The sequence below is a fragment of the Myxocyprinus asiaticus genome, chromosome 33 (genome assembly GCF_019703515.2).
Source record: "Myxocyprinus asiaticus isolate MX2 ecotype Aquarium Trade chromosome 33, UBuf_Myxa_2, whole genome shotgun sequence".
Classification (NCBI taxonomy): domain Eukaryota; kingdom Metazoa; phylum Chordata; class Actinopteri; order Cypriniformes; family Catostomidae; genus Myxocyprinus; species Myxocyprinus asiaticus.
In genome coordinates this window covers 35,903,760-35,925,589 of record NC_059376.1, presented here as the reverse complement: position 1 = coordinate 35,925,589, position 21,830 = coordinate 35,903,760, and the positions used below count along the sequence as shown (strand labels likewise).

The 21,830-nt window shown below is 38.0% G+C and overlaps 1 protein-coding gene across 2 annotated transcripts in view; it reads right to left on the bottom strand.

The window, feature by feature from the left end:
* Window positions 1-18,381, bottom strand: part of LOC127423950 (fibrinogen C domain-containing protein 1-like) — a 157,013-nt gene extending 138,632 nt beyond the window's left edge. The window contains exons 1-2 of one of the 2 annotated variants that reach the window (XM_051668667.1): window positions 18,068-18,381; window positions 17,767-17,913 (exon numbers count right to left, since the gene is read on the bottom strand). In XM_051668667.1, coding sequence (XP_051524627.1) covers window positions 17,767-17,838 — 72 coding nt within the window. In that variant the 5' untranslated portion in view covers window positions 17,839-17,913; window positions 18,068-18,381. The remainder of the gene's footprint in view (window positions 1-17,766; window positions 17,914-18,067) is intronic. The other variant, XM_051668668.1, reaches the window with a different exon arrangement.
* Between the last annotated feature and the right edge of the window lie 3,449 nt (window positions 18,382-21,830).

Here is a 21,830-nt window from a genome sequence, read left to right as displayed (position 1 = left end):
TTATTAACTGTAATAGCCAAATGCGCCTTGCACATGAAATTACTCTTAATTATAAAGGGAACTTCTAAGGTTCTAGGCAATTACAAATTACATTTTATAATTCGTTTATCATATTGGTCATTGTGACAGGTTAGTATGTGAAGGTGTAAGGAGGAAGCAGGAGATGGCGAAATTCAATTCATAGGGTAATTTATTTTATAACAAATCTAAAACTCGCTTTCCAGCAGAACAGTTCTTTCAACACACACACACTTTTGTTATTCTATTACCCCCATATCTAGCATGGCCTTTAATACTTCCCGAACTACTTTTTTTTGTGCTCAGGTAACTGGTAGGGAAGACTGCATACCACTACCCCTGGGGTCGTTTCGATATGGTGCTCTATGTGGTTTGTACAACCAGGAAGAGGCGAAAACACGTCGGAGAATTCTCCTTGCAACTTGGCAACCTCCCTAACTAGGTTTAGGGTTTAAGTAAGGAGTTAGACTTTAAGCTTATGTTTAGGTTTAGGTTAGTGGTTAAATGTAGGAAAAATTTTAATAACATTGTTCATTGGTTCATTTATTTTTCTATACATGAGTAAAGCCATTTTGTATGATTTTTTACGGTTTCACTAAGACTAGGAAATAAAATTGATTTTCCAGTGCACCCCGATCTTCTTTTGACCAATCTTGATATCGAGCCTTAAATCCCATGAACGATAATTTACTGTATGTGGCAACCCTCTATAATGCAAGTAAATCACTTGCATGTGTGACCAAATTTCGACTAAAATGTCTGTGATAAACCACTAGCTGTGAAATGTTCAGATTTCACTCACTAGTGATTGTGTAGTGGCGAAGAAGTTATTTGCATCAAGATCCTTTCACTGTGTGTTCAGAGTGAAAGTTTGGTTTGACTAGTTCTGTGTGTCCAAAGCCGAGATCCACGCAAGCCATTTGTTGTTGAATAATGTCTCTTTTAATACCCTTTTGTTCTTTACATTCAGTTATTGACTAAAAACAACAAAAAAGAAACATTCAATTCTAATTACACATGGATGTGCTAAAGAAACTGTGGACATCTTCTCTTGTGATATGCGCTCACTGGCTGATGCCGGTAGTTTTAAAAAGACAGTACAGATTTAGCACGTGTTCTACATATCAATGTAACTTAAGCAAGTAAACAATAAACATGTAACAAAAATATATATTCAACGTAATATATGCATAATATAATTATAAAGTACATTTATTGATAGGATAGACTGAATTTGAAAATTTTCAAAAGCTAAAACTTGACTGTGGTGATGGGGGTGTGGCTGAGCGACGTCTGTGAAGAGCGAGGCAGAGAGATTGAGTACAGTAAGGTTTGACCTGCATATCAAGATTACCCATTAGTGACAGTCATTATTCAATTTCGGGGACAAAAGCATAGCGTAGAGGCTGCGGTTACTCCCCGCCTCACCCATCCACTAAGCTTGGGTATAAATTGGCCGGCATTTACTGCTTTATTGAGGGAAATTTGTGTGGATTGGCCCTGTAACAAAGTGTCTCGGTATGTGGTTTGTGATTCACAGGCTGGGGAGGTGGGGCCGGGGCCGTCTACGTCAGTTCCGCGTCAGATTGACGTAAGGGAGGGGGAAGTTCTGGACTCCCAAGTCCTTAGGGGATTCTCTACCGGGGATTTCCCACTGGAGCCGAAACGCTTAGGCACACCTTTGATCAAGTGAAAGTGATTGATGGTCAATGTCTCCAGCCAGACATCGCACTCGCATATCCATATTTTTCAGTTATCAAGGATCTGTTGTATCGAGTGACACAGGATGCTCAGTTTCTGTTGGCCGGGAATTCACGGGAATGTTCGCAAAATTGTATGTGACATGCCGTGAATTTCAGCAGGTGAATCCGCCAGCCACACCAAGAGCGCCATTGAGTCCCCTTCCACTGATCGAGGTCCCCTTCAAATGAATTGGTATGGACCTCGCCGGGCCATTAGAGCGGACATCACGCGGGCATTACTTTGTGTTGGTTCTGGTGAACTACGCAACGTGATATCCGGAAGCAGTGCCTCTGCACAACATCTCAGTACGCAGTGTTGCGGAGGCACTCTTCAGAATAATCTCCCGAGTGGAGATTCCGAAATAAATCCTCACTGATCAAGGCACGACGTTTATGTCATGCATACTACGTGAACTGTAGAGGGAGGAGCTCGGACCGGAGGTGAACTTAAAAGCCTCCGATCGTGTCACCCACTTGCAGAGTCCACCTCTCACTGTCACAAGCCATGATTTTACTAGGAAAATAAGTTGTGTACCACAATAGAAAGAAAACATCTGGGTATGTAATGAGGCGAGGGAAGTGTATTACAGGTAACTGACATGCATCAGTTTGTATTGCATAAATAAATATGGAATGAGTAACCAAATTTGTTCACAGAGGTTTCCTTACTTTAAAAAAGAAGTTTTAAATAGGCTAGCTAAAGTGCAATGCCTGTATTGTATCGTTTGTTGTTTGGTTGGTCTCACTGGGAAAATAAGTCAAACCTTTTTGTTCAAACTAAGTCGTAAGATATCTTACAATTTCACAATTTCGTAGTCTCATTATTGTCATGAGACTATAGACCCTTTCCCACTGGTGGTACTAAAGACCGTTTTAGGTACTTTCCCTTGGACTAGTACTTTTCATTGCTTTCGCACCTGAGGAACCATAGTTCCTCGAAGTTGTTTTAGGGGAAATTTTTAGCTCCTACTCTGGGGTAGGTACTTTTGGGGCGTAAAGTGACTGTGGGAGGTTCTGCAGTCTGTGATTGGTCAAAAATCTATGACACACTAAAGAGAGGAACTCCACAGCCGCCGTTAGTAAACAAACTAACTGCTAGCTTGTTACTCAGAGGATTGCGCTAATTTTACATATTTTTACATACATAGAAATAACATATAACAAACAAAGTATCACCCGTTTCACATATGTGAGTGTGTGACTTCATCGGGAGATGCTTAGAGTTTTCATCACATTTGTACAGTTGTGCTGTGTGACCATACAGAAAATAAAGTGATTCCTGGATTACTACATCAAAATGTTCCTGGGATTATGGATATAAATAATCAGATGTTTATCGAGAGTGGGTAATTTAACTTTATTATACAATAAACCGTTATTAAATCTTGTTTACATGAGGGAAGTATTGCGTGCCTGTTACTGCGTGGTTAACTCGCATCAAGACATCTTTTTTAAGTCAATGAGTGAGTATTTCAGTACAGTAATTTATGTTGAGTCATAAAAGCCTTTATTGTAAAAGATTGTGTTGATATTTACTGTAGGTTTATAGTGCATTGTCAACATATTTTCCACTGAGTTCAACGTGTACTGCGTGGTGGAAAATGCTGCCATTGGAGGCTGTATAAGGATGGATGAACGTAGGATGAAATAAGATTCATTCTTTTTAAACTGTTCAGAGAGTTCCATTCATCCAAAACTGCTGTTGTTTAAACCATTAACTGATTAGGCAGCTGCGTACTGTACGTTTTCCAATGCAGCCAAAGTTTGTATAAAACAGCCCTAAGAAAATTGTAGCTCCGATCCCGGTGTCCTCCGTCAGTGTTGTTGTAGTTGCTGCTATTGAATCGTGCATGCAAATAACATCATAAGATAAATGGTCAATCCTTGATGATGTCACTACGGAGGTTACTTTGGTGAGTGCTAATGCAAGAGGGGAAAAGTCTCCTCGGATGTCCCATTCCTCGTAAGAGTTCCCATATAGAATGTTACTAAGGGAATAGTACTGGGACTGTAGGTGGGAAAGGGATTATATGTTGATTTCAACTCATGAACTAAAGGGAGCCAATTCTTAAATTCCGAATTTAGCCCAACCCTGGTTGCTAGGTTTCACATTTTCAATGACACATTTTGATCTTTCCATGTGAAGTTGGTCTGCCCTGGCTTTTGGACAGGTTTTGGTTTACAAGTTTACAAGAGGCTATAATAGAGCCCCTTGTTTACCAGCCCTGATTGACTGCTCAGTTTTGTGGAAGTTATGACTTGAATCTGTTACTAAATTCAAATAATTTTGAGAATGAATGATCATATGTTCATATGGCTGTTGCCTGGCTAAAAAAAATATTGTGAATTTTGTTTGACGTCAAAAACCGTTGGTCATCTGAGGTGGAGGGATTTTACTCACTGCATTAAAACTACTGACTGCAGTGCAGTCAAAGACTACATATGCTGGTCTTAGCACACAATACAGCCAATACTGTACTGCTTCTTCCACACAATGAAACACATCATAGTCAAGTCAACAGTCCTAGCTTTCAGGGAATATAGAATGAAATATCGTATTCTGCACAGCTGTTTAAATCAGAAAACCAAACAGTACAAAGGCGATCAAGGACATACAGTTTAAGAGTTGCTACAATAGGGGCTTACAATGTATGTCCTAGCTCAGGGTGATTTCATTCGTATTCTTAGGTTGATGAATATGGCATAAAATACTTTAATTTACTGTAGTGCGTGACTTGACTTAAGTGCATGACTTCACGAAAGGCGATATATTTTAATGTTCACATTACTTTACATAACAATCAAGCACGATTAAATGTGATAGCTCAACTGATCAAATGTTGTACGTTGCACTTGAGCATGTGAGTCGACATGTGAGCCGAAAGTGTCATAGTGTCACAGTCTGGGCTGGACAGTCCCTTCTGTCTGTCTTGTCATGTGTGACTGTGTTTCCCTCTCTCCCTCTTGTGTTTTGCAGGTGCCACACGGAGAATGTCAGCTCTGTTGCCAAGACGACTGATTGTTTCTCCACCTAGCTCGTCACCAGCAGCACCTGCCTCCAATTACCAGCTCCTATATATTCTCTTCTTTGTTGTTCTGTCTTTGTTGGATTGTTTTGCAACTCTGTCAGCTTGTTCTGTCCTGTTTCTTGTCTCCAGTTTCAGTTGGTCTAGTTTTGTTTTCGGTTGTTTATTCTCCCTCGTGAGAGTTTTAATTTTACATTTTGCATTTTATTTATTTAAATAAAAGCCCTATTCTGCCTTCCTGCATTTGGGTCCTTCCTTACTAACCGTGACAGAACAATCCAACCAATTCTGGACCCAGCAGAGGCACAATGGGCATCTTCCATTTTCCCTCACTGACTTCAATTCATCAGCGCATGATTCAGCTCATCCACCTTCGCAATGTCCATCAGAGGGGAACTGATGTGAGGGACTTCCCATGTGGGTTTTTGATTGCAGTGGATGAGCTGGAATATGATGAGATGAATCTTAAAGTGGTTCCCAGCCACGGAGACCATTTCCCAATCGCTGCCAGCATTCCCCGGCCACAGAGGCTGTTTCCCTGTCGTTGCCAGTGTTCCCAGCCACGGAGACCATTTCGCAATCGCTGCCAGCGTTCCCAGCCACGGAGGCCGTTCCCCAGTCACTGCCAGCACTCACGGCCATGAACGGAGGCCGTTTCCCAGTCGCTTCCAGCATTCCCGGCCACGGAGGAGATTTCCCAGTCGCTGCCAGCACTTTCAGCCTCGGAGGACGTTCCTCAGTCGCTGCCGCTCCCGACCACGGCAGTCACCACACAGCCTGTCCAGTTCCCCAAGGCTGTCGACGAGCTCTTTGCTCAGTCCAATGGCCAGCACCCATCAGACACCAGCTACCAGTCTGTTGCTCAGTCTGTTCAGTGCCAAACGGCCGCCCACGTCCAGTCTGACCGCTGCCCAGGTGGCCGCCTACATCCGGTCTGACCCTAGTTCAGTGGCCATTCAGGGTCAGGCTGTTCCTTTGCCTGTGGTTGCAACCCAGTGTGATCCCAGTCTTGCAGCCATGTCTGACCTCACCCTCTGTTCTGTGGCTATGTATGACCTCATCCTCTGTCCTGTGGCCATATCTGACCTCTCCATCTGTCCTGCGGCAATGTCTGATCTTACTCTCTGCCCAGACTTTTCCCTCTGCCCAGCAGCCATCAATGATATCTCCTGCTAAATCGTTACCACCTAGGGTCATCCTGCCTTTATCACCCTCATTACTACCCTCATCCTCTCCCAAGTTCCCACTTGCCCTGCACTGACTTAAGCCCCATTCTAGTTCCATCCTGCACCAAACTCTTTTCTGGTCCATTCCTCATCCCTGGGTCTGCTCCCTTGTTTGTCCCCATTCCCTCACCTAGTCTGTCCTGTTTCGTTGGCCGTCCGCCAAAACTATCCTGGCTCCCTAAGTCTCCACCCAGTCCATCTTGTTTCCTGGGCTGTTGTCCTGACCTACCCTGTCTGCTCTGGTTTCCTGGCTGACCGCTTGACCTATCCTGGCTCCCTAAAAGTCTGCCCTGGCCACCTTCCTAGTGAACCCACCCTCCTGCCCTTTGTCGTTCTGTCCTGTCCTGCCCAGTTCGGACACCATGAGGCATCTGTGGGGGGCTACTGTCACAGTCTGGGCTGAACAGTCCCTTCTGTCTGTCTTTACATGTGTCTGTGTTTCCCTATCTCCCTCTTGTGTTTTGCAGGTGCAACGTGGAGTACGTCAGCTCTGTTGCCAGGACGACTGATTGTTTCTCCACCCAGCGGCACCTGCCTCCATTTACCAGTTCCTATATAGTCTCTCCTCTGTTCTGTCTTTGGACTGTTTTGCTGTGTTGCAACTCTGTCAGCGTGTTCTGGTCTGTTCCTTGTTTCCTGTCGTGTGTGTGTGTGTGTGTGTGTGTGTATTTGGGTCCTTCCTTACTAACCATGACACACAGAAGCATCACAAAATCATGTGGTTACTTCAGCAATTGTGCTTTTTGTCATACTTTGCTTTTAACACTATCAGTTAAGTTTAAATTCAAGGTCAAGGGATGTTCTGTAGGGAGGTAGGTTCTGTTGAATTAACCTTCAAAACCTTGCCTGGTTTTTCCATCTCATTTGTTTATGATGCTATTGATTAGGATAGGGAGGTAGGTTTTGTTGATTTAAATTCAATACAGCATTAATCTTTAATCTATTTGGGAGAATTTAACCCGCTTTTTGCACGTTTGGATAGACATTGAAACATTCAATATTAACGTATAGACAGTATTTAAAACGAAAACCCTTTTTCCTTGTGTACAACAAATCCTCTTGGTTGAAACTAAAATAATCTGAACCCTTGCAAGGGTTTTGTCGCAGTTGACCAAGTTCATTTCAGATGCAATCCCATACCAAGACCCTCATTTATCAGTAAATGATGGAGAAACTTTGTCTGAGAAATGTACTCTAATTTAAATCCAGATGGGACTAATAAAAGTAAAGTCATTTGACCTCTTTGCTAGGCTGAATTTAATTATCGTCAAAGCTCAGCATAATGTGTACAGTGGAACTTAATATGTTTCACCTATTTACTGATGTGTGTGCGAGTTATATTTATAACAATAAAACTGTAATATCAGATTAGGTTAGTTTAAGCAAGTTTAGCAAATTAGATTCATTGCATGTAAACTGTGTTAAGTGGAATGCACTTAACCACAAGTAATTACTATAAAACAATAAAACCAACCTATGAATTACTTTAATTCAATATTCTATGAACCACAAAGGATTTAGCACTTTTTTCATTGCAAAAATTAATGTAAAAAGGTTTATGTTGTAGATACTGTCAATATGTTTATACTATACGTTGTAGTGTCTTTCTAAAGGTATGAAAATATGTGTGTGCTAGAACCACTGCCAATACAAATCAGATAACGTTGCCCAGGAAATGTAGGCCTTTATAACCTAAATAGCTAAATAACAGTTAAACAACAGTATATCAACCACCATTGGCATCTTGTTGCATGATCAGCCAATCTGGCTAGGGAAGAATATGTGCATCAGAGGCTAAAACCGCACAAGGCTTCCGGGATTCATGGATCTCAGAACAGCTGGGTTCTGTTACCACAGACGTATTTAATCTCTGTCTCTCTATTTTAGAGCTGAATGGCCACCACAGTGGTGGAGATAAGAAGAACTGAAGTATTCTGTCTTGGAATATTACTGCTCAGTGGCATTTAGTCTTAAAAGATCTCACATTAACTGGACTAACTGAGTCTCTAAAACACTATCCAGTTTGTAAATCACACCAATTGACTGGTGGAAAATAACAACTTCCTGTCCATGCAAACTGCAGAAGTACCTCTAGGTGACAATTATGCTAACGTTTAAGTTTATGCAGATCCATCTGCCAATGAACTCAGTGGTTGTGTGTCAGGGGAGGCAAGAAAGGCAGAGCCTCCTCAAAAGGTATTCAAAATAAACAAAGTGATCAAATTTGAATTTTGTATGAACTATTCTTTAAAACATCAAGACAATTTAAAATATCAGGGAGAGATAATCTGTGTAAGACAACATAATTATCAGCAACAAAGATATAATAAAATACTGCAATCTTTTATAATTTCGATCAATGTTGATTTACATATCAGCCTCCCTGGAAAATTCCCTCTCGGACTGCCACTGTCAACAACTCAAAGCATACTACTGGTTGTGACAATGGCCAATATAAGAGTGTAATTTAAGAGTGTAACAATTGGCTCTCTTCATGAGTTGGAATTAATACTGAACTGGCCACACCCCACAGGATGTTGAATTGTAATTTAAATTTGGAATGGCAGGGAAATCATTTCATTAGACCAAATAAAAAAAATAATTAAAAAAAAAAAAGCAATAATTATATAATTCATTTTTAGTAAATATGCCTATTTATTCTCTGTTATGTGCAAAGCGTAACTGATTATACACATTTAAACTAAGCTATTACTTACTGTTAGAACAATTAACTCAACAAGATCAAATCCAGATTTTAATTTTGCCATTCAGCATCACAAAATTTCCTCCTGATTGTTTTCACATACTATTAAAAAATAAGTATTGAAAATCACAATTTGAATCTATTGAGTATATATTATGCTGTGCAGTATGTAGCTATATGAAAATTCTATAATTCATTAAGTGTTTTTCAGAACTGAGATGGCAATTCTAGATACTCCACTTACAGCAGTTTGAATTTCATCCCATTTTCTGCATCTTTGAATTGCAATTCTGTATTCTACCTCAATTAAAATTCAGCAAATGAATTTGAATTTAAAAGGTATTCTCAATTCAATTTTGAATGGTGCACAAAAACAATGAAATACTGTACACATATGCAATTTTATCACTAAAAGAGCATCCTTATCCATGATTTCATTGTCTATTATTGCTTGGCAAGTGTGGAAGGCCATTCAGAGATCAATTTGAACAGCACCAAAAATTGCATGATCTGACCTTCCAATTGAAAGATGAAATCTTTGCCAACCATTGTCACATAAAATACCTGATGCCACAAGATTCAGTCCACCTAAATCATAATCTGTCCACCCCACTTGGGCCAGGCAATGAGCATATAACTGACTGTCAAAATCACTTATGCTTTATACTATTATTTTTCCACAATAAATTGGACTAATAGGCTTAAAACTGTCAAACTTACCTGCTCAAAATAATGCAGCTAATGCCAATCTGTTTAATCTGCCATTTGTGCCTTACATTAGATTGGATAATGTGTATATTCCACATATTGTTCTTTATTGTATATGTCAAAAAAGTGTCATATTATCCTGAATTTCGTGGCCTTTGACACCGTTAGACTGCATTAGATAATAAAATAACAAGCTCCTGTTTAAATTCCTATACCAAGTATGGGAAATAGCAAGTGATACTTGCCTTAGCAAACCCTACAATTGTAACATTTTGCCGGAGTCATAGCCTAGCAGTTCTCCAGACATGTTGAGCTGTGGTTCTCATGTGGGTGATGTAGGTTTGAATGTGGCATTTGTCAATAATAAATTGTGAAAAAAGCCCCAAAATTAAATGTATTAACTGCTAAAAATGCTGAATCTTGAACATACCTGGTATACTAGTATCTCTGTATGAAGTATTACGCTAGTATCAAACTAGTATCACTGACTATGCCCACTGCTCTGGTGAGAGTTATATTGTACTGGAGAATTATACTGCACTTTGAGATGGTAATAAAATCTGCTTTTGCTGCTCTCCCTTACATTGATCCACCCTGAAGATGTCGACTTTCACAGTGTGCTCTTAAGAAACACTTTCTGTCTTGTCTGCAGTTGCTAAGTATTATTCTCTCGTTTTGGTCTTCTGTCTTATTCAGGTTGAGTGAAGATAAGGATCAGAATGTAACTTTCTTTTTTTACTGTAGGTAATCGCACAAACGTAGAGAGGAAATGTCAGACGAAAGACAAATACCAAAGGTGTGCCTGAACTGCAGAATTAAATAAAGGTAGCTATTGCAAAATGTCAACAGATCTGACCCATAGAAAATTAGATTGTTTACATTTATTCATCATTGTCTTATAAATCCTTCCATAAATGGGTAATTGCTCCTTCAGATTAAAAAAAAAAATATATATATATATATATATATATATATATATATATATATATATATATATATATATATATATATTTAGTTGCACAATTATTGTCAGTAAAAAAGGGTTTTCTGTGGCAGAAATGACTCATTCTCATGTCTAAATTTGGTGGGTTCCACCCTCCGCAGATAATTTGTTTTTAACCAAAAATTCTGCCATCTATCCACACTAAAGTGAACTTGGTTTATTTAATATAATATTTTAATATTTATTTAATATTTAATATATACCAATATATATTATTTATAATATTATATATTATTATATATGCTATATGTATATATAATATTATACAGTATACTACATACATACAGTATACTGTATATATATATACACCAAAATCAACGCAGACGAGACCAAAGTTTTGACATCAGATGGCTCACCGGCCAATGTCCACCTCAACGGAGCCCAGATCGAACAGGTTCAGGAATTCAAGTACCTAGGATCCATGGTGCAGGAGAAGAAAGTGGCATCTTCAACTGATGTCCACTGCAGAATCGGCCAAGCAACCGCGGCATTCGTTTCACTTAAGTGGTGCCTATGGAAAAGGGCCAACTTCTCCGTTAAGACCAAAATACGCCTTTTCCAGATGCTGATCCTGCCAATTCTCCTATATGGGTCAGAAACATGGACTCTAGTGAAGCAAGACCTAAACAAGCTTGAGGTCTTCCAAATGCGATCCTGCAGCAGATCCTTAGTACCTCCCTCCGCGACCGCATCCGAAATGAAACCATCCGAATAAGATGCGACCACCAGCCAACGGTCGAGGAAGCGATCCAACTAAGAAGACTGAGATGGTTCGGGCACATCTGCAGAATGAGCATCACCAGGACACCGTACAAGCTTCTCTGGAGAAAACATCCAACAGAGTTGAAAGTTCAAAGAGCAGCACCCAAGAAGACATGGTCAAAACTAATTGAAGAAGACCTGAAAAACCATTGATCCACCCTCTGTGATGCCAAAGCCATTGCCATGTATCAAAAAGCATTGGAAAGCATTCTGAGCGAAGTCCGAAATCCAGCGACACCCACAGTAGCGTATGGGCTCTGGAGGAAACCCCGTCCCATCGTTGACTAGGGATCAAAGATGAAAAAAAGATATATACACAATCGGGATTTGAACCCGGATACCCTTTTTTGCCACTAAACTAATATGTCTCATACTTAAATAAAACATCTACAAAGTTGTTTATTCTTTATTTGGTCATGGCCTCTAGCGCACCAAGTGAGCCAGAAATGCCACTAGTTCCCCCTCAAAAATGACACCTCTGGTAAGAGGTAAGAGATATGTTGAAAAGCATCCAGAGGTCAGAGGTTCAACCAAATAACATTCACTCCAGCACAGCCATGACATTCATAAATGTTCTGGGTGACAAACTGAAAAAACGATCTATGACAGTTTGATATACAGACGTCATCTAGGAGGGCCATTGATGTCCTATAATTATACAACTTGTCTTAGTGTGAGCCCCTCAGCTATAGACTCTATACATCAGATTTCATATGCCGTCAAATTGCCCCACAATCCTGTGATTGATATCCTGCACAGATAACAGCAGAGAAGGTAAAGCCATATTTCTGGAGGGACTTTCACGTCTATCCACTGTCGACGTGCTACTACCAAGGCCAGAAGACTTTATTATGCATACAGGAAGGCTTGATGAGGACTAAGTTATGGTTGAAACGATCTGGTTGAAATTCTGATAGCTTTCACTTGCTGCGAAAATAAATAGTGAAACATAACAAAGATTGAAAGGGAAGGGGTTTTAAATGGGTGTTCTCTGAATTTGAGGCTCTTAGACATTTCTATGGGTCATACTTTATGATGATGATGATTTAAAACTAGGGCTGGGTGATATAACAAATATACACAACATGAACGTAATTATTGTTCTGGCCATATTAAATTGAGAAAAATATCAATGTAAATATCGCATTGATTTTAATGTGCCTTTTTTTAGCCGTTAAGTTTCCTAAAGATAATATCATTAGATTTGTTTTGTGATCCTTCCATCTCAGGACTCAGAAAACATAAAGACTGAGAAGTTTTAATAGTGTCTCTAATTTAAACTTCAGTAGTAAAAATATTGGTAAGTTCAGCATTTTGGTGATTCGGTTCAAACTGTCTGTTTCCATTAATTGATTTATAAAACTGATTCAATGTTCTGTTAACTTATTAAAACATTTTCATGGAAGTAATTTTTTATTTATTAAAGGAATATTTAGTAGTTCAGTAAGGTTCAATACAAGTTAAGCTCAATCAACAGCATTTGTGGCATAAAGTTGATTACTACAAAAAGTAATTTTGACTCTCATTTATTAAAAAAAAAAAAGGCAAGCATCATTACAGTAAGTTTTTAAAAGTACAGCTGCAAGATGCAAACATTATTCGTGTTTTCATGATTTTAGTGTGATAAAATTGCTTACTAATCTTTTCTGCATGAAGTTATATCCAATATTACAACTTTTTATGATAACGTATGCCAGTAAACACCGTAAGTGATTTTATCACTCTTAAATCATGCAGAACAGAGATTTTATCACAAATCATGTTCACATGTATAATGTTTCATGCGGTTTTCATCATATTGCCATACTTTTGATACAGTGTGTATTTTAACATTTAACATTTATGGACTGGCCCCATTCACTTCCATTTGAAAGTGACTTACTGTAACTTCCATTTTTTTTTTTTTTTTGTGCTTTTTTTTATAAAAAAAAAGATAGGTTAATCAACATTATTCTTCAAATTATTGTTCCTTGTGTTCATTAAGTGAAAAATAGTATGAAAAATCTGCTTTTAGTATTTTAAATTAGATTTTTACTGTATTTTAATATTTGCTTAAATGAATTTGAATATACTTGGTTTCAATAGCTTATTGGTCGCAATAACAGTACCTCTTATTGAAAAAAAACCCCAACAATTCACCTATTTAAAACCCATCCTGAAATAACCCCATCACTATAGTTTGTGTGTGTGTGTGTGTGTGTGTGTGTGTGTGTGTGTGTGTGTGTGTGTGTGTGTGTGTGGTTCAAACATAATAGCATAAGTGCTTTTGTGAAAGCAAATAAACATCAATTGTATGGAAATAAGCAGACCTTTAACACTAATACAGGATGGAAAAGCACATGGACACCACTTCATTATGAAATGGGAAAGCGTTTTAAGGTCATCAGAGCTGTACAGCAGCATACTTTGTAAGCCAGGGACATGCTAGGTATCCAGTGTTTTATCCTGTATACACATAATGACCATGTTCATTCACGCAGTAACAGTTTTCATTACAGAACAGCAGGCTTCCAGGTTTTTGGAGGAGTGTTTAATTGGCAGCACCATGTTTGACAAGCTTCCCAAAGAAATGAATTTCGGCCCACATGTTTGGACTTTTTCTGCCCATTGTGTCCAGCACAAAATTGGTAAACATCTCTCACATTGTCTTTGTTTGGCCGTGTTGAATTGCAGTGTGTGCCGAGGGGAATTGCTGGACAGTCAGACACTGTAAATGACATCACAAACTCTTAAATGATTAACTCAAAGGATAAAGGGGAAAATTCACATAAGAGTGGGTATTTCACAGCAAAAACCGGTGTCTTATTCACTAACCACCTGCAAACCAGTTTAACCAGGCACTAAAGGCACTGAAATAGTGCAGGCGGTAAATGTAATTTTATCAAAAAGAAATGTTTGTGTACATTTTCTATTGATCGTGGCAGCAGCATAAATTCATCAAATCACCATCAAATAATGGAGAAAAGCATTATAACTCTGCATATATCCAGATAGGTAGTATAGCCGAGCACACTTTTGACATTTTATAGAGCTGATTCAGGTGCCTGGATCACAGAGGTGGAGTGATTCTGTACATTCCCTTTTAGTATGTCAGATCGTGGTAGTCTGTTGCATCCTGCACAACTGAGCATTCAACATTTGACCCACAAGATCGGGAATTGAATGTTAAGGCGTATTTGCACCATAACCTAATTATTTCAGTGAAATTGGTGCTAAAACAATGCAGACAGCAATACAGGCAAATAAACCACACTGTCAGCAGGCAAAAATTCATTCTTAGTGAATTCCTCTCAAAGTATCTGAATTTCCTCCTCATCCAGCTACTCTGTTCATTGTGCAAATCTTTAGCTTCTACAATTTAAGTAACTTGACACATTTTAGAGGATAATGAATGGAAAAAAACTCTATTTAACTTTAAGAGGCTGCTATCATCCTGTGCTGAGATGATGTCTGCAAGTAATTATAGCCATTGCTCATTTCTCCTGCTCTACGATATGGAAGATGTTTCCTACAGAATCTGCAATCCCTCTTGCCTTTTACAGCTAAATGATTCTATTCAAAAAGCAAATGAGGAAATCAGTTACCTAGTATGAAGAGGTACCTAGATTCACCATGAACTGTTTTAGGTGCACAGTATATTTACACTGCTGATGTTTTAGTTTCAATCTGTTATCAAGGTTAACAACACAGCAGCAGCTTAAAATGTACCATGGGTGGGCAGAGAGTAAGAAATCTCCACCAAGAGCCAATAGGTCCATCTGACCAACCTTAGGTTGTTACTATCTACAGTTTACTAACCTATAATGATTCTATCTACAGCTTAAACTAACCAGCAGGACCTCATCTAACAGTCTGTTAACAAGCAGCATATCTTGGTGCTCCACGCTTATAATGTAATAAGCAATCATGGCATGAATTTTCGTTGTTTTCCTCTTTCCCTTTATTTTCTAGGCAATAAACTTGTTTGGGCGCACTGTACATCATATTGTCAACAGAAAGCTAAATATACAAATCTTCCTTTTACCTGTACGCCTGTCTCAACGGACCGTTCTGCCTATTTTTAACCCATTCTTACGTTACCGTCTTCAGTGCAAATGGGCAATGGGCTTCACCCATTATACTCAACTGGAAAATCAAGTCACAAAGAGCAGCACTAGGAATTACAAATCATGTCCATCAAAGTCTGAATGCTCCACTACAGCAGGTGAGCGGTTTTATTCGTCTCATGAGATGAGAACCCTCTGTTTCTCTTCCAAGAGAATATTTTATTAATAAACATCAGTCAGACGGATGGCAGAAGAATTCACGTTAATTAATTATCAGCCCCTAAAATAACTTTGGCAGCAAAAAAAACAAACATGCCCAGGCATTTCAATAAACTGACAGTTAAGCTGTGTACTAAAATTACTGCATTATGAAAGACGGGTAAATAAAAAAACCTATTAAAGGGATAGTTCACCGAAAAATGTTTCATCATTTACAGTACGCATCCTCATGTTGTTCCAAATTCATGACTTCTTTCTTCTGTGGAACACAAAAAGACAGAACGTTAGCTTTAGTCACCATTCAATGCATCTTTTTCCATACAATGAAAGTGAATGGTGATTGAGACTGTCATTCTGCCTAACATCTCCCTTTGTGTTCCATGGAAAAAAGAAAGTCATAAGGGTTTGTAACAACATGAGGGCGAGTTAATGATGAAAGATTTTTCATTAAACTAATATTCTGGGTTCAATCCAAGTTAAGCACAATCGACAGCATTTGTGGCATAATGTTGACTACCACAAAAAAACAAAAACAAAATTTCGACTTGTCCCTCCTTTTCTTTAAAAAAAAAAGCACAAATTGATGTTACAATGAGGCACTTACAATGGAAATGAATTGGACCAATTTTTGGAGGGTTTAAAGGCAGAAATGTAAAGCTCATAAATAGTGCTATAACAGCACTCACATCTAATTCGTCTGTTAAAACTTGTTTATTAATTGAGCTGTAATGTTGTTTAAATCATTGGGTTTACGGTCAATTTAGGATTTACTGTGTTGTCGTCATGAAAGCAACGTTTTCAAAATAGCTATACATTTACTCACACAAAAAAAGGCTAGTAAGTGATTTTATCACACAGATCATTTTAACATGCATATTGTTATGTTTTGTGGCTATACATTTAAAACCTTTTAACGTTTATTGATTGGCCCCATTCACTTCCATTGTAAGTGCATCACTGTAAAACCCAGCTTTTAGCATTTTTTAAAGAAAAGGAGGGACCAGTTAAAATGTATATTCATGGTAATCAACATTATGCCTCAAATACTGTTGATTGAGCTTAACTTGTATTACACCCAGAATGTTCCTTTAAAAAGACAGGCATACAGTATGAACTCCCATTAAAAAAGCCAAAGCAGATGTGTTGCAAAAAGGCTCAAATGCCAGTTCTCTGTTAGTTGATGCTGTTTAAAAGCAGGGCTTGACATATTACTGAAAGGGCATTGTATTATGCACACTTCGCATCCCCATTGAGAGGGGGTTAGAGGAAAAGGCCATGCAATGATGATAGCAGTAATAAACAGATTTTACGGCCGTGATCCAATCCTTAAACAGCTATAATCAGGACCGTTATAAACACTGTGTTATGTACATTCCCCCTAAATGCTGGCTGCAGATTACAGTGACTGTGAAAAGCAGGCAGCAGCGAGATATAGATTTTATTTTATTTTTTTCAAACAAGCTTTGAAAGAGAGAGAGAGCCTTCACACCCTTCAGCATGCTGAGTTTCACCATCAGAGCTTCTCTGTGGTGTGTGCTCTCTCCCTCTCTCTGCAGTGAATGCATGGAGTTCCACCAGTCATGAGTGAAATTTTCTGGCAGACATGCCATCGCTCACACATGGAGGGGCTGAGCATAATCCCATAGTTCTGTCTGAGCTGCATAATAGAAACAAATGTATTCCCTTGTGTGCAGAGAGCATGGAAAGAGGTGTCATCTGACACTACTGCTATATCACTCTAAATACTTTATTCCTGAAGGGGCTTATTCCTTAATCTTATTTTATGGTCAAAATGTCATACAAAAACACTTTTATAAAGGTTACAACATGGTAAGACTATGATAAATGAGATGCACATACAAAAAGGAGTTATTCTTGATAGATACTTACTATTGTGCACTAGGATATAGGTCATACAGTAGGCCACTCTTTAAAACTGTTTCATGTACATTGCAAGCTGTTCATTGAATTATTTTTGAGCCAGAGCAATTAGTTACAAGACAGAATATCCAAAGAGACAAAATAATGACTCTCTAAAATGTCAAATTTATGCTTAAAGGCTTGGATAAGTTGCATATATGAAATGTATTAATAGTGGGTGTTATTTAAAATATTTAAGTAGTATACAGGTCCAAGAAAAATCACTTTGCATTCTATATAAGAAAAAATAAGACATGCATGTCATCATATGTATAGTTTTTAACCTGCCTGAGCATCATGAATACATCGACACATGTCTCTCCCTCAACATGATGCGCTCACATCTTTCTTGTGAAAGATTAAAAGAACACACGACACACGTGTCTACATACCTGAGATTTATGCTGCTGTCCATCCTCGAGTTCTGAAACACTGTTCATGATTTTCCATCGATCATTTACCATTCTCTGGAATCCTTACCATCCGAGAGTTGGTTTCATGGACGAGAGGAGAGAAAGCGACTCAGTCTTATTGAAATTCTAGTATCCAACAAAGAAAAAAAAAAAGGAGAAGAAACAACAGTCTACAGGAACTAAAAACTACTAAACTGATGATCCGCACAAACCTACAGAGAAGATCTAGAGATCACAGATCTACATTCATTTTGTTAAGAAAAAAACAGCCTATACGTACTTCTAGGGACTTGTCCCTCACCCCAAAACAACGAAAACAACAACCAACAAAAAATACAGTCCAAAAGCAGATCCGATCTCCTCGACCCACTCAAATATTTGAGATAGGAAGGTGTGACAGTTTGCGGACGATGTGTATGTGCCCGTTCCGTTAGGCGCTGTCAGGTATTCCTCGTCAGATATTAAACTTTTCTTGTCCAGTCCATAAGAAACAAAAACAAAAGGTGTGTTTTGATAATAAAGAATAAAGTTATCCGAAATAGCTGTGTGTGTTACACATCCGTTAGAGTTGCTTCATTCCTGTGGTCTGCGGATACGTTTTGTGGTGGAGAGCTGCTAAAATCCGCCCCCAGATCTTGCGCTAACACCGTGTCTTCACTGGCAAGTGACCAACGTCGCGTCGCGCCGGCTTGAATACAGCCGCATGTCGCCTCAGAATGTTCACTTACCATAGATCAATCAGCTGTATCCTCGAGGCTAGATACAGTAACATATATATATATATATATATATATATATATATATATATATATATATATATATATATATATATATATATATATTATTTATTTATTTTTTTTTTTTTTTCTGAAATTGAAATAGTTTGCTATAAAACTGACTTAGGATGGGCTATTTATGAAACATTTTTATAAACACAACTCCTTATGCATATGGTTAGAAACAAAATTAGTAGAGAGGAGACCAAATATCAGGAGCTGGCTTGGACGTAATGCTCAGAAGTTATTTAAATAGCCTATAGCTAGTCGGCTATAACAGATACATTAATAGCAATTAATTCGTGGTATTTGTAAATAAAATAATTGTATTTCAAACGGACTGTGAAAATGGCTGTGATAGCAGGAAAAGTACCCGGAGACTTATTTGGGATTACAAAGTGATTTGCATGCTCAGAGTAAGATTTGTGAAAGCGTAAATCAAATTGCAAGCGTTAAAATAAATGGCATGCGCACAGAACGTTTTTTGAAGGTGTAAATCAAGTTGCAAGCCAAAGAAATAAATATTAGCAATGATTTAATGCTTTGCATAAATGTAATTCATGTGTTGTGAATCTGTATTTTCGTGTATTCTTCTGACTTATTATTTTTTTTTATTCATTTGATTTTTTTGCGCTTACACTTTTGCCACTGTTTTTGCGCCTAAACATGGCTAAAAACATGGAAAACCTGCAATCAGCCATATGCAAGCAAATAAAGGGTGTCACGAACAGCCAAAAGGATTGACCGCGTACAATCAGTCTGTATGTGTAAAATAAACTACTGCAAACGTGTAAATGACTTGTGATTGTTGCATAAATATTTTCCAGAAATAATCTGATATACACTGTTCCGTCTTCCCTTTGTAGTGCTCACACTTTTGACACGAATTTCTCACTGAAAATAGTTTCGCAAGCGCGAGGGGGAAGGCGGGTCTACCTGCTTCTAGTAACTAATCAAATTAGGTTTTCGTTGACCAGTTTACTCTGACCTGATTGGTTTAATAACGTGACAGACAGCTTCTTCTTCATAAGGCTCAGCGTCGTTCCTCTGGATATCTCTCATCTCTTAAAGGTGCTATATGTAATATTGTTACTGTACTAAATCATAAAATGACCATAATATGTCATTAGAGAATTAGGAAACATGCTAAGTTGAAATACTGGCTTCTCCGATAACAATGCAACAGCCAGTATATTCTACTTTGAAGTTTCCATTCTGGGCGAATTTCTGTTTATGTTTTGGCCTGTGTGATCCCGCCCACTGCCCACTCACCAATAGTATTTCGACACTGCCAGGTTGCTAGATTTGAATAAGTTTGCAGGCAAACAACACTGCGTTCTGCAGCCATGGAAGCCAGCAAACGAACTGGATCAGAGATAACAGATTCCATCTGACATAAAAAGCCTGGCCATCCATCTAAAAACCACCATGACCAGAAGCATAGTAAAAATTAAATAAAATAAGGCTTGGCATAGAAATGCATCTATTCTTGGACTACAAACTCTTCAGGCATGTTTTGTAAGTTCGGTCCCTGGTTTGTATGCAGCTGTGTTCTGTTCTTTAGTATCACTGTGGCGGACCTGTTTTTAGATAAACAAAACGCATTTTCGCTTGAACGCCCCATTTCGCCAGCAGGTGCGTGAACTACTGGTCTTGTGCAGTCTCATGAACTCATGAACTCATGAATGCAGAGGAGAGTAAAAGTTTCACTAAATAATACATTCGATTTTGGTTTGTTTCTCACCAAAGCTCATCGTATGTTTTATTACCAATCATGAGTCTCACGGAATAATTTATTAGACTTCTGAATTATACTTTTGCATCCTTTTGAAGCTTGAAGTTGTGGTCACCATAAACTGCCATTGTATGACATCACTGAGCACAGCATTTTTTCACAATTTATAGTGATACTGTGTGTATATATGGGCAATAGCTGTAGTGTAAAATTTTTCAACTAATGCAAATAAGACAGCAAGATGCTTCTTTTGAATAAGAGAAATTAATATAATGCTTATTCCAATAAGTACTTCAGAAAAGGGTCAACCATTTCCTGTTCATTTTAATCACATTTGGCATTTCATAACATTTCAAGCATTCTATAAACAAATGAATCTCCATTGTGATTGGATCAATCAATGTGAGCCCACTTTTAATTTTTTTTATAACAAATCTATTCCCCCCACTTAAACAGAGGGGGCGTTTTACCCAAAATATTTAATTTAATTTAATATAATTTTACGGAGGCTACTGGACAGTTATTGAAAAGCTATTGATTTAATCACCTTGAACATAACTGAAAGTGTATATCAAATAAGTGTGATAATTTCAGGGATTTTCATTAGCTACATAAATGTGCAACATTTAAAAAATATATTAAATATTAGATCAAATTGTCTCTCAAAATTCTTTCAACCCCAAGTCCATCAAAACAATATACAATTGGCTTTCTGTAAGCATTCTATTTATCTGAATTTACATATGCTATCCATTTTCAGAGCAATTTAAAAATGTTTTTTATTTTTATTTTATTTTATTATTATTATTATTATTATTATTATTATTATTATTATTATTGTGTGTGTGAAACAGTACTCAATTATTTTACAATTACAAAAAAGTGCCACATGGAATTACAGTACCATGTACTTTGCTAATACTATGGGGTTTATTTGTGTGTATTTTATGTAAATACCATGGCATATGGATACAGTACTCATTCAGTGCCATGGTATTTATCAAAGTACCTTACCAAAGTATTACCTTGTGATACCATTTCTGTACCATGTACCACAGTGCTTTTTTGTAAGAGAACAGTATGACAATGTTGCAGTACCAAGTTAATTAGTCACCATAAATGCAACTTGATTGGGTGTCAACTCTATAACAGGCTGTTTTGGAGAAAATCCACTGGAAGGTAAGTAAAAAAAAAAAAATAAAAAAAAAATGGATGCAAGCATTCTGTCAGCTGGTAAACAATGTGCCATTTGTGCTGTGAAAACTATGCCAGAAGGTGTTTAGAACACTGCAGAAAACTCTGTCCTTCTGTGTACTGTAGCAAAGTAAAGACAACTGTAAGCTTTGGAAACAAAGGTATTCCAGTTCTTCAGAGAGGAGAATTGCAAAAAGCTAATACATTCTAAAAAAAATGTCCTTTTACAGTTTTCCCAGTTTCAGTACATGATCCAGGTAAGCTTCTGTTTCCTGTATTATAATCATCCACCCCTGCCGGTAGTAGATGCTCTAATTTGAGTCTTTCTGAAAATTTAA